At 35.7% G+C, this 14104-nt stretch overlaps 1 protein-coding gene across 3 annotated transcripts in view; it reads left to right on the top strand.

Moving 5' to 3' along the window:
* Positions 1–14104, top strand: part of AFG1L (AFG1 like ATPase) — a 64486-nt gene that overhangs the window by 37795 nt on the left and 12587 nt on the right. For 2 of the 3 annotated variants that reach the window (XM_030236272.2, XM_030236271.2), the window contains 3 exons: positions 1631–1713; positions 5176–5246; positions 5503–5603. The exons of the other annotated variant lie outside the window; for it this stretch is intronic. In XM_030236272.2, coding sequence (XP_030092132.2) covers positions 1631–1713; positions 5176–5246; positions 5503–5603 — 255 coding nt within the window. The remainder of the gene's footprint in view (positions 1–1630; positions 1714–5175; positions 5247–5502; positions 5604–14104) is intronic. 3 annotated transcript variants of the gene reach the window in all.

The following is a 14104-nucleotide window of genomic DNA, read 5'->3' as shown; positions in this document are numbered from 1 at the left end:
ATTCTCTTTCTTTGTGAGCTCTCATGAAAAGAAAGGGAATAGATTATAATAATATTGTAGCACCAATGCTATTGTGTTTGCAGTAGCTTTAGTCCAAGATAATGATTTGATTAGCATGGCTTTTTCACTTACTGGAATTAAAGATGCATGGATTTTTCTGAGATTCTGTGCTTTCATCATGATTTTTGTTTTACCTTCTTTCTTCAGCTGTGTCCCTTTGCAGAGAAGTTGGAGGTTAAAAGTAGGTATAGAGCCTCCACTAATAACCAAGGGCAAAAAATTAGTGCAATGAGTCATCACAGTAATTCCTGCAGATATTTGTGATCTATGTCCTATGCAATGCATTTGTTCAAAAGGGCCATTGTTCCTTAAATCACTGATGGTAGTACTTCTAAATATATTTCCTGCAATGTAGTTGCTGTGACTGAGGTTTGACATTTCCAATTTTGTTATTTGATTGGCCTCAAGGAGGCCTTGAAAAATTTGAACATGCAGAATATGAAATGCTTAACAAGAATATTAAAGACAAACCAATAGTTCACGGTGCAGTGAAGAAGCAGACTAATTTAGTGGATTCTAGCAAATGAAAGAATTTTACTGGTGTTAAATTACATTAAAAAATTTTATTGCGTTAATTAAATTGTTGATACAGCTATATTTTCTGAAATACTAAAACTTTCCTCTCTTTCTGCTATAGCTTCTTTTGCTTCTTGCTGTATATAACACCCAGAAGTTGTGTGTGTTGGATGTAGTCATAACAGATTAGCAGAGCTATTCCCTTTGTTGGGGTGGGGGGGTAAAATCTTGATCTTACTGATAGTAGTGAGAATCTTGCTCTCAGCCTCAGACCTTGAATCAAGAAAAGCACCCTTTAGTACAGGTGGGGTTAAGTTTTTTAACAGAAGCAATTATTGTAACCACTCAGGTACATCTGTATCACACTTAGAATCCTACAGGTTGTTTGAAGGAGAGCAAAAAAGATCCTTTTCTGAGGTAATTCGGACATTGCAAAAATGAAATAAAATCTTTTAGATACAGAGCTTTGTTTATTCCCCCCTCATCCATTGAGCAGCAAAACTTGTTGTGGTTCATATATTTGATCTTTTTATCAAAATCAAAAATCTTTACTTATCGTAGTAAAAGGAATAGATAAAATTATTTTTAGGTTATAAAATAGAAGTAGTTTCACTTGTTGCTAGAATTTGTTTGTGTTCCATTAAACTTTTAGTGCTTCTAATTTTGTATTTCAAAAGGTATATATTTTAATGTGAAAATAATTTTTGCAACAAAGCGGTGCCTAGAGAGAATGAGTAATATCCACCCTCATTTCATCCCATGTGCTTCTAATCTATATTAATTTTTTAGTTGATGGACTTGTGATAGGCCTTCTTGTTTTGCGTATGTGAGTGATTTTCATCTTATTTCTTTGCTTCGATAATTGCAAATGAATCTTCAGCTTTTAGATCTTGAATTTCAGTTTTGTGGATGATATTCATGCTGATGGTTTATCACAGCAGTGTGTCTTCTCCGTATCACAGACAATAGTAAATACAGCCTTGGCTTGAGGAAATCTATTCTTTCTTTCTTTCTTTCTTTTTTTTTTTTTTTTTTTTTTTTTTTGTCTCTGTAGAAATACTGCAGCACAGTCCAGCTTGATTCTGGAATAGACTACAGGAAACGAGGGCTTCCAGCTGCTGGAAAACTTTACTACCTGTAAGTTTATCTATGATATTATATTAGCTTCCTTCTTCCTTCTTATTAGCCAATAATTTCCTATTCAATGGGAAAAGAAAAATGTATAGTAGAATTAGCAGGGTGTGCCTTTTCCTTTCTTTGCCTTTTGGTCCATTTTGTTCAGCAAACCGCCTTCCATTATGCCTTGATATTAACTTCATTAAACTACATTTTTGGTAACCACACTAGCATCATTTATAATGTGTGACTGAATAAAAACTAATTAATTTTTTTGGGGAGGTGTGGTGTTTGGAGAACTGAAGTGACAGATGGTTAGAAAGTGATGAATATCCTCTTGTAAGAGACTGCACAATTCTCTTATAATAGAATAACATCCTTATTGTATTTAAGTAATTAAGTGTTTATAGAAATCCAATGACAAGGATTTATTTAATTTCGGGTGTTTCCAATGCTGTGGTTTAAAAAACCCAACACCCTTCTGTTTTGACAGATTGTTTCTGTTTATCATGACAAAATTTCTTTAGCACTTTATATTTGCAAATAAATGTATTTTAAAATATATTCACAGATGTGTTTCTGCTTGCAGCATGAATCTGCCTAATAGGAACATCCTCTTTAATACTTTGAAACCTTTGCAATGCAAACATTTTTCTGTCTTGCATTTTCTCTTGTAATATTATTTACTCAGTGACAACCTGAACAAAGCTGACTACAATAACTTAATATTAGATTTATAACAGTTGTATCCAGAAAGGTGGGGTATTTTCATCACTATGATGGGTGTTTGAAACCACGTATGTCCATGCTACTTTTTAATGAAGTTAGATGTTGTAGCTGTTTGTTTGGAAGGAGGAATACTGCTTGGTAGAACTACAACTGGTAACTTTTCCTGCTTTTGAAAGGGACAGAATTTCATATATGGTAAACAGGTCCAGTGCGAGTTCTGTATCCTTAAACTGTGGCTATATGTACTTGAGAAAAGTAGCTCTTGTCCTGTATTTTTGCCTGGCTGCACTTGCTCAGTGATTTGTCACGCCTGCTCAGAAGAACTTTCTGAAGCCACCACTGATACCTGTGCTCATCATGGCCCTCCTTCTGAGCACTGCCTTTGCTGCTCCCTGGGCCTGCTGCACTCTGTGACTTTCTGGTGGACACTGTGGAGAGCACTTGCCACATTGTTTTCTCAGTGTCCATACTCTGAAGAAAGGAAAAGGATGTTTGTGGTTTCTAGCAGGTAATAGGCCAAACATGATGCTTGTGGCATCAGCTCTCAGAGAAGAACCAGTATAAACAAGTTCCAGGAGTAGTGTCCAGCCAAAATATCTCATTGTGTTCTGCTGTAAAACTTCTGATCAAATGAATGGCAGAGATGGGCAATGATGCTGTCTTAAGTTCTCTTACTGGATGGATGTTGGTTGCCTTCAGAACTTGATGTGTGAATCATTAAGAAGTAGTAGGGTGAAAAATTGTTAAAAAAACCCCATAGCTGCCAATGGAATTAGGTACTTATTTCTTTGTCCTTTCTTCTTCTGAGGGAATCTTATTCATTCTTCTATTCAAATTGGTTCATTGGAGCTTTAACCCTGTAGAACTAGCTTAGTGTGTGGGGATTACTTTTGTTTGGTTTGTTTTAAAATTAGGTACTATGTACAGTATTTTGCTACAGATTTCTAAAATTTAATTAGCAGTCTTGTCCCCCAAAGAAAATGTTCTTGTTCACCATGTATATGTTCTTCCATTGATGGCTATAGTATCATTGTCACATTTTTTTAAAGAATACTCTTGATGCTTCATATGTTGTGTAGTCCTGTTGTCATTTAAAACATGTAACTGAGGGTTACTTAAAGCTGTTTCATACTCTACTCTTCTGAGAGCAGTCAGTGCTCATTATAAGATGCCTGATCAAAGCAACTTCATCGACTTGAGTCTCAGGTGTCTATTTTCAAAACAAACTTTCTTGGCAATTAGGTACAAATATCTACCTTAGCAACATATTCACCTGTTTCTTCTGGTAGCCTTTCAGTTGAAATTTCTGTTACTGATATGCATGCACATGCACATACTCTCTGAGATAGATACATATATATATATATATATATATATATATATATATATATATATTTATACACACATGCACAAACTCTTTACCCCCTTTTATGGCCTTTTTTTTCCTGGTGTTGTCTATTCTTTATCATTTTGTCAGAGGAATGCATCACACCAGTATCAATGTTGAGAGAAACTTCTAGAATTTTATGTAACCTCCTAGTCAGAAAAGGTTTTTCACATCTTCAAAATGGCACTTGTATAAGTTCCTGAGTTTTAAATTTTTTTTTCCAAATTCTTTGTATCTACAAGGTCTGTCATCATTAAGCTTTAGCTAAAAAGTAGTTACTTCTGTTCTGCTCTTAACATTTTTAAAGTGCTTAAGGCCTAATGAGCAGGAGAGTATGTGTTCAACAAGCTGATATTCATTTGTCAGTTAAGAGGATGTCTAGAATTGTGTGAAGCAGTGTGACTTCAGTGCATCAAGGTCTATAAGATTTCACACCAAAAGAGTTTACACAAACTTCAATGAAACATTATATATCCTAGTTCTAGTTTGTTGTCTACTGTAATTCACTATTCTCAATTAGAAATCTTGTCTATCTATCTATCTGTCTGTCTGTCTATCTATCTATCTAATCTATCTATCTATCAATTCATCTTTAAGAATAAAACATGGAAAGATTGGCTCTCTACCCTCTTCAGTGATTAAAAAAAAAGTTTTGTGATTGGACTGATTTCTTATTTCTTGTGGCCCAGAAGATGAATGTAAACGTTACTTCAGCTCTCAGCACAGATATTTTGCATTTTACCATCGGGGGTTGATCTTTTACCAAGCAGTATTAGGAAGAGAGGCTGGGAAACTGCTAAAACTGCTAATAAAGAGATGATAGTGGTATTTTTAATTTCACAGTTTAATTTTACAAATTGTTTGGTCAATATAATCAGTTGACTTGACACAGCAACCCCCCCCCCCAAAAAAAAAAAAAAAGAAAAAAAAAAAAAAGAAAAATCTGTTTCAACATTTAATTTCACAAAGTCCCCTCTCAGAAATTTCAAAGGATACTTCTTTAGGTGCTTGACTGCCTTGCCTTGCCTTGTCTATTTGCTCTTATTTTGCATGCAAGATAGAGCCAGAAGCCTTTTTTCTCATTGTGTACACATAGTGTTAATGGGTCTGCTCTGCCTGTATTGCCTCATTACTGGAAACAGCTCAAAACACAGAAGTCTTTCAGTGTATGCAAATAAGGCAGAATCATCTACCTGAGAGTTAATATTCTCTACTTTTAAGTGTGTTCTGAATGTAATGTTTGTATTTAGAGCATAACATCCTGTTCTCTTTTTTTTATGGGCAAAAAGCTAAGCAGGCTCAGGCAGCTGTTTGATGTTGGCTTCAAGTGTTATTAATTTCATATTCTATTATTCTTTTCACTGTAGCACAAGTGAAGCTGATGTGGAGGCTGTCATGGATAAGTTGTTTGATGAGCTGGCTCAGAAACAAAATGATTGTACGTAAGTTAATTTCTCTTGAAAGAGAATACATTTAGAACACAATGCCCAATCTCCACTGACCAATTAATAAGTTCCATTGCTGTATATGGGTTGATGCCACACTCAAGTGGCAGTCATTGTATCAGCATTTTGTCTAATTTATGTGTTGAATCATGTGCTATTATTCATGAAGCTATGCATTTCCTATCTGTAAGAGATGAATTTTATAGTAATTATCCAGAGAAGATTGAGTCTTTGTTCATGTTCCCATAGTAACTAGACCAAGGATTCTAAAAGTGCAAGGCAGAGAGCTGGAGCTGAATAAAGCATGTGGAACCATTGCAGACTTCACGTTTGAAGAGCTGTGCGACAGAGTGAGTACCCAGTCCAGTCTAGATCAGTTAATGCTCAGGCTTTTCACAGTTAAAAAAAAATTCAAACCACACAAACTTGCTGTTTTCCCAAGATGCACTGAATTAAAAAGGCTTTTTAAAAAAATTGATTAACAGAAATAATATTAATTTAACAGGAAAAACCCCTTTCTTCAAAAGAACCATACTAATTTTCTTTTTAATGATATAGTAAATTTACTCTTCGGTGTATCACAGATTATCTTCAAAAATCCTACTGCAATATATGCCTGGCCTAACATCACTGCTGATATATGAGTGGTGGTAACATCTCAATATGTATATAGCAGTCAAATGCTGTTTTTATAATCTGGGGTTTCAGTTTGATACTCAAGCAAAGGAGCAGTGATCCTGGCACCACTAGAGTAACACTCTGTTCCATGCTTTGGTTTCAGCTGCGTGTACAAGGAATGTTTAATCCCAGGCCTTCTCAAAACAGGCCAGATTTTGCTAAATACTGGCACATTCTCTGCTTAAACATGTGATATGTGAATCTTGAAAAGTTCTCCTTGTATTTGACCTCCAGTGGGTTGGAAGACAATTCCCCAGGAGTTGCACTGCACTTCAGTGATCTCTCTACTGATGTCTGAAGCTGCTGTTAAATGATCACAACCCTAAACTGGGCCAATAGCACTTTTGATTCAGGATGGTGACCAGTCTTTTGGTGATAACATTTTACTTTCACTTCCTTGCAGCTAAGGAGTTGATAACTATTTGGACAGAAATTTCACTGGTTGTGTTTCAGACTGCAGGTTTTAGACCTTTGGTGTTTAGTTTCAGACAAAACCAATAAGCCATTTATAAGAGTGGAGGTGTGTCATGAGTAGAATAGCTTGCTTTTCACTAAAGGCTTTGAGACTTTTTCTGCCTTGTGCCTCTTAAAGTATGGGGAAGCTATGCTGTCAGTAAATACTAGTACAATTCTTTAGTCCAGTAAATTTACTTAAATGGGATAATAAGTTTCTTTTAAGTAGAAGTGCTCTGATTAGCTCACATGTCAGTGGTCTGAAGGTTCTCATCCTGTTCAAGAATTATTTGAGGTTCAGGTCATTCTTACATGGATTGCCCAGGACTTAGGAAATCTTGCTGTCTCAAATCAGATGCCTTCTGCAGATGTTTATGGTAGTCTCTTACAGCAAAATCACATGCTTAAAACTAAAACAACATGGCAGATAGTAAATGGTTTTCTTTTGACAACTTCCTCAGTTCTTACTGATTTTTCTCTTCAGATCACTGATGTAGCTTCATAAATATTACATCATTATGTTGGTAAGGGGTATGAGTGTGCTCCCTTCATAGGCTGAAAAATATAGTCATGAACCTCAGAATTGTCTATTAAATTTAGATGAATGGTCAGAGTTGCCTCCACTGTGATTTTTTTTTTCCGTTACTGTAAACTTTTGCGATGATTTATAGCAATGGTAGAAAATTTCACTCAGTATAAGCTGCATTTAGGACCTTACCTGCCACATTGCTCTGTTTGCCTGACCTGCTGCCATTAAAATCGGCTAAAAGGAAAATTTCAAAAAGAGAAAAATGCAGCTGTCAAGCCATGGAACCCTCTTCCTTTTTTTCATTAATTCTTTTAAATTTTGATGGAAAAAACTTAAACATGCAGTGTCTTTTTTAAACAGTAAGAGAGGGAAATCGCTCCCACTCATGTCACAGAAGACACAGGGAGGACCCAGAAGAGTGCACTGTTGGTTTATAGCAAAAAATTACCCCAAATGAGGAGACATTCAACATGACAGGAAGTATGAAGTCTTTTATATATATATTCCAGTAAGATTGCTAATAGTAGGAGTGATTTGTGGAGGGATAAAGCAGAAATCTGCAGGGGACATAGCAACAAGGTATTTGCTACTTCTTGTGAAGCCAAATGGTAGATAGGTTGACAGGCATTATAAGTGCTCCTGTTAAAAAAAAGAAAGTAGAAAGCTGAAAAAGATGTAATGAAAAGCAAGATTGACGAAAGAAAATACTGGAGGGGAATTTTTTGGATTTGCTTGGAGCAAATCTGCAGATTTCTTTGTGCAGGACATGGGGACAAAATCCCATGGGAAGGCAGATAATACAAAGGGACATGGGGCAGGAAATCTTCCTTGCTGGATCCTGTTGCAACCAGGGTGAAAGCTTAATTGACAGCTTAAGCAAAACCTCCAGGTAGATAAATGAAATCTAAAGTTGGTATTGTAGGAGCTCATTAAACTTGTACCAGAATTGAAAACAAGATTTGCAGTTGGTTTTGTAACAATTTTAAGATGTAGTGACAAGCATGATAAATGGGAAATTCTCATTAATGGGGGAAAATGAGAGATAATTGCTATTATTGAAACCTTGTGGGACAATTCATAACATAATAACACAGAATGGGTGCTTACAGCCTGCTTAAAGACAGAGTGGCTGAAAGAGGTGGAGAACAGTGTGCAACATTGAAGGTACTGGTACCTGCCTTTAAGTTAATTAATACAAGGTTCTTGAGTACATATCAGTCTACTAATTAACAAACCTGGAAGGAAGGTACTTGTAGGGATCTGTTGCAAATGAAAAATGAGGTGGATTGCTCCTTGAGCCCTTCAGCACTTGGCTATAAGAAGCATATAAAGAAAATATACCATTGTATGTTGCACTGTAGATGAAACACAGGAAAAGGTGAAATGTAATTAGCCAGAAAACAGCAAATGATAATTTTCTAGCATAAAATGTACTACATCCAGTACAAGGTCATTTGGCTAGTGCTTACAGTGATGAATTAATCTAGAAATTTGTGTTTTGTAGGAATAATCTTAGTTTTCTAACATTTAATGGAAACCAAAAGATATTCCAAACAGTGAAGTTGCATATTTGAGTGTTCAGGAAGAGTAATTTTCAAAAGCAAAAGGGAAGTGTGACTAACTGGAAAGTGAAGTGTAAACAACAACAACAAAAAGAGCAACACAAACCCAAATAAAAGTAAAAGTATTTCCTGTGTAACTCTTGAGACAGAATCAAATAATACAGAATGAATGGCAACTAGTTGTGAAGTGCAGGAAAATTATAAAATAAAGATCATGGGCAAAAATGTCCAGTCAGATAAAAGACTTAAGTAAAATTGGAGTTTTGATGTTTTATATTATCTGAATGTTACTGGCTTATTCTTAGCTGGAGATGGATGAACTTTTAATAAGGATGTGGAAAAAGGAAAAGGTTTGGCAAAAGATAAGTATTCTAGGTGAAGAAGAGTGAAGTATTAATTTTACTGAAGGATAGTGAAATAATTTTCAGTCTCTAAATAGTTAACATATGTTAAAAATAGCTTGCAAATACATTTTGTATCATTGGAGTCCTGTAAAACTAGGCTGAGATCTCTGACTTGCTTTTTATTTTTGATAAGTGTTGAAGTGCAAGAGAAATTCCATGTCACTAGAAGAATGCCCTATGTGTCAGTATTAAAAAACAAACAAGTAAAATTCACACATGCTTATGATGATGGTGGAACTGCAGGCTGTTGGTGAGATTTTAGTCCAGGAAGGGTAATGGAGAAGCTGATTCTGGATGCATGCAGTGGATGACTAAAGAACAGAAATAAAATTAATTCTCCAGTGTCCCTGACTTTATAGGAAAGGTTGAGTTTTGAGTGTTGAAGATGCTGTTCTTATTATGCAATCTCAAGAAAGTATTTGTTAAATGGATTGCTAAGTTAGTTAACTAACCTATAAAAAGTAATACTGATGAAGATGTGTTATTTGTAGCAATTCTAATGAGCACATTTTTATACTAAGCCTGATGTACAGGCTTTTTCTTCCAGGAGTTTTGAATATAACAGAAATGCTAATACAAACTTGCTGTAAATACAAGAGTACTGTGTGTATGGGAAGGAACAGTGAAGACAAGAATGCTGTGTGCAGTTTATTTCTTATCAGAAGTTACATTTTGGGGAAAAGATTGGGGTTTTGGGTTTTTTTTTTTTGGGTTTTTTTTTTTTTGTTTGTTTTTGTTTTTTGGGGTTTTTTGAGAGTTTGTTTCCTTTGGTTGGTTTTTTTTTTTGCACCTAAGTAGACACAGCCTCCTTTTCTGTGTATTGGGTCAAAACTGGATGCCATTTTAGGAGGAGGCTTTTGTGTTTGAGCTACATATTAGTTTTTAGGCTTAGCTATCTCTAAAATGCAGGAACTTGAAGTACCCCATGATCTTTCCTGGTTTTATAAGTGCTTGAAAGTAGGGATGTGAGGGAGTCAGGGTCCCTGCTGCCTGTTGGCAGCTCTCAGTGCCCCTGCACATGCAGTGAACAAGTTCAGCAGCCAGCGGGGGGAATATGCCCAGTCCATCTTGAGGGAATAATCAGCTCTTATCCCCCTCATACGTCTGGGAGTAAGCAATACTTCTTAGTCTACAATCAATTTGTGCAGTAAATTCAGACTAAGTTTTTCCAAGGCTTGTAACTCCCTTGGGTTTGAGGGGGGTTTCCCAGGAAGGGTATGGGACATTTCCCTCATACGAGGCAACCTTTCTTCCAAATTTGACATATCTGGTCTGCATCATGGAAGTACTACTTACAAGTTACAGTATTATCTTGGAGTTGCAGTAGTATTTTTTGAGTTTTCTGAAACTGTTGTATACTGCTGCTCATGTAGGTGTCAGTAATAATTGCAGCATGAGTGGACACTGTACTCAAAACTTGGTTAATTGATTCCTCTGGTTATCCATTACCCTTAAGGGTTCCAGAAAAAAGTAGTAAGTTTTGCAAGAGTCAACATGTGAAACAATAGATGCTTTTGTTGTATTGGCAAAATAGCTTATCAGTCAAGTGACTCTGCTTTTACTTTATTGCTGCAATCTGTCTTCTAGTCTGCTCTTGGGTAACTGTTACAGTGCATTCCAAGGGATAAATATCCAGACCTAAAAATCTACATTTGCTGGTGTGGGATTAAGGAGATGTATTTGAAATTTACATAGTGATTTTGGTAATACAATATTTTGTATTAACAGTCTGTGAAACTTCTTTATTTTCATTGAAGTTTCATTTAAAATAAAATCAAAAATCTGTTTTAAGGGGAAATACTGAAACATTTTCCACTTTGATATCACATGATTTCATGAGATGTTAGCTAATAAAATAGCAAATCAGCAGTTGGTAACTTGATACTATTTGTAACATCTCCTAGCTTAAGTAGAATTTTCATAATAGCTTCTTTTTAATTAATACCTGGAGACCTTGGGAGTTAAGAGTTGATACCTTTCTGGTATTACAATATTTCATTCTTGTTTCATATATTAGCATCAAACTTTTTCATGTCAAGAGTATAAAGAGTTTTTTCTATCTAAAATAATATATCAGATACTGGTAATTACTGGTTGTCCATTAATGTTCATAGAAATAAAATATAGAGAATATATTGTATGCAGTGCTGATATGACATGCAGTTGACTTGCTAAGCTATTGTGTGCATCAATTTGTAAATCCAGGTTTCCCAGATGAGGACAATCCCAAGTTTTAGCTAACTTAGTTAATATCAAATTCATACACTTTGCTTTTTTTCTTTACTAGCTATGTGAACATGTGGAAAACCAACAAAAAACTGGATGAGAGGATACTGATCTATTTTGGTTGCTTTAAAGCAAAGGAGAAGCAGTTTTTCAGACCTGACACACCAGGGTTTATGTGGCAGAGTGGCACGTGCTGGTCTTTATCATGGGCATGAAGTAGTTACCCAGTACTAGAATGGAGCCCTGTGAATGTGCTTCTCCAGTGTATTTAGACAGGAGGACCCTGCTTGGTTTTCATCAAAATGAAACATAGCCACAGGAGGCTGGGACAGGCACCTGGCAGAATAGTGACATACAGTGCCTGAATTTTAATGCTTATGTTGACTTCTCCCATTTTTTGGAGCCTTTAATTCCTTTCTTCCATTTTCTCCATCTATACAATGAGGAAAGCACTACCACTGGTGTTAGATTCTTGCAAAACAAAAAGTTAATTGAGTTAAATGTGTGAATGAAAGATCACCAGATGCCTTTAAAAATAAAATGTATATATTAACTTGATTTTAAAATCCCTATATATACATATATATATGTATATACAAAATTGTGCCAATATGTCTTGCCCATTTTTAGTGTGTTCACACATGAAGAACACTGTTCATTACACCTTAGAAAAAATCCCTCTTTACCATTTCCCTTTCTTCACTTCCCTTTTAAAGTTTTCCTTTAAAAGTTGTTAATAGTGCCAGTTTGATCTGGTATAAATAACGCAGCCGACAGCGTACCTTGTGTGCTATCTAGACGGAGCTGCGGGAGTCGGGAGATGCCGAGCTGCGCTCGGTGCTCCCCAGGCTTGTGCGCAGCAGCTGCTGCCCTCTGCCGGGAGCGCCGGCTGCGGCCGCTCGGGCATGGCAGCCTGCTCCTCCCGCAGGCTCAGCTGCTTTGGTTCATGGCTCCTGCAGGCTTTCCACTCGGTAATCCAACAGATCCCGCTGCCCAGTACCAATGAGTGTAGTGTCTTAACATGATACTAACCATTAGCAAACATATGATAGCCTTAAAACTCTGCAAATAAATTTAGTATCAGTATATATATTGTAAAACGTTATTGGACTGTGAATTTTTTCCCTAATTGTTATTCAGAGTTTCTGAAACTGGCAAAATAAAATTTTCATGTAGATTAACACAACAAATAAGTGGTGAAACCAGGAGGAAGATGTAGTTCTTAACTTGAATAGCTTGCACTTCAAAGGAAAAGATGTAACTAACCTTTTAAAAAAGAAAAGAAAATAAAAAGCTCACCATTTTCAAATGCATCAAGTGATTTAGAAATGCAAGTGTCTGGTTTTGAGTCATCTGAATGTCTGTTCTACATGAGTTATGTCAGAGACATAACTTCCACAAATGCAGCTGAGTTATGTCTCTGACATAACTCAGCTGCATTTGTGGTTTAATGATTCTGAGTAATTGAGGGAACTGTTTTGTCTTCATTAAAAGCTGCTGAATGTATCCACAGTATTATTTGGTGTCATCTTTAGGATTGTAGGATTGTCAGGTTTAGGTGTAAATAAACGTACTGTAGATAATCACTATTTCCAGTAACCTTAGAATCATAGTTCTCCTTAATTTGTGATCTTAGTTTTATTCCTAAGAGATTAGCTTTTGCAGCTTAAGCTCTAGACTGAGAGTCTGTCTTTTATTAGCTACATTTGCTTTAAGGATTTAATCAGGTTTTCTACCCCAAAAAAATTTCCCTTGTCTTATTCATGAGCATTTTTTAATAAACTCAAGAATCTTATTTCAGGTGGAAATACTGCAATACAGTTATATTGTTAGTTAAACCACCTTTCTGTTGTATATTTTATGTGTATCAGAGCTTAATTTTTAGAGACCACTCCTTTCAAGGAAAGCTGCATAAACCTTAAGGGACTAGGTAATACAAGCTTTTTGAAGCTCATTGGAGTTTTAAGGGTTTGCCTTTTAATTTAATTTTTTTTTTATTAAATTCTTGAATGTACTTCTCTCTCTCTTTAAAAGCTTTTTCGATCATGGTTTTGAAATCTTAACAGTAAGTGTAAATACTTATATAGACCTATATTTTTTTAAGCCTTAACTATTTTTGGAGCGCATTTCATTTGATAATGCTATATTTTGGAGCTGGAAATTTAGCAGTGAGTGCTTTTAGAGCAGAAACATGCCTTTTCTATGCTTCCAGTATTCAGCCAGCTTTGAGCATATTGTTTAAAAAAATACATAAATAAAAGATTGGGAAATTACAAGCATCTTCTTAAGAAGAAGAGCAAAGATTGGAAACAACTTTCCACTGTGAAAAATGTGACTATAAAACTTTTGTTGTAAGAACAAGGAAAATTGCTTCTTAGCAGGATTCTGTAGTGAGATAACCTGAGATAGCAAGGGGCTGTGTTTGGTACAGAAATTATCTTTTACTCCAGGGTTTACAGATCTTAGATTCTTGCTGTCCTGGTTGGAACTAGGTGATGTTTAAGGGATCTTGCAACCCAGACTGTTCTATGGTTCTGTGATTTGCACTGCAATTAGTAGCTTTAGATTTTTTAACCAAGTTAGCCATGCCCTACCTCTTCCCATTTTTATTTAAACTTTAGCATGCTGTGGTATCATATATCATGCCTTGGGTTTTTCTGTTCCTTTCTTGAAGTTAAGATCTTGACACATTATCTCAGTGCTCTGTTTTATGAGCCTCACTAGTGATGGCATGTTGTTCATTTGGAAACAACAGAGGTTTTTTTGTTTGTTTATACTTAATGATTAAGTTGTAAATATTATCTGGTCTTAAACTGAGTGTTGTCTGTAGGAAGTTTTGGAGTGTTAAGAGTGTCTGCACAAAATTATAGTTACTGACAATTACAAGTCTTCAGGATTGTCTGGAACTGGTCCTGGAATATCTTGCAGCATCAACAAAAAATACAAATTGAGATGACATATCCTCTTCTATCATATGTAAAACATTCTGTATTCTTCAG

The sequence above is a fragment of the Serinus canaria genome, chromosome 3 (genome assembly GCF_022539315.1).
Source record: "Serinus canaria isolate serCan28SL12 chromosome 3, serCan2020, whole genome shotgun sequence".
NCBI classification, from domain to species: Eukaryota; Metazoa; Chordata; class Aves; order Passeriformes; family Fringillidae; genus Serinus; species Serinus canaria.
Note: the sequence above shows the minus strand (reverse complement) of the source record. Positions and strands in the feature narration are given on the sequence as shown.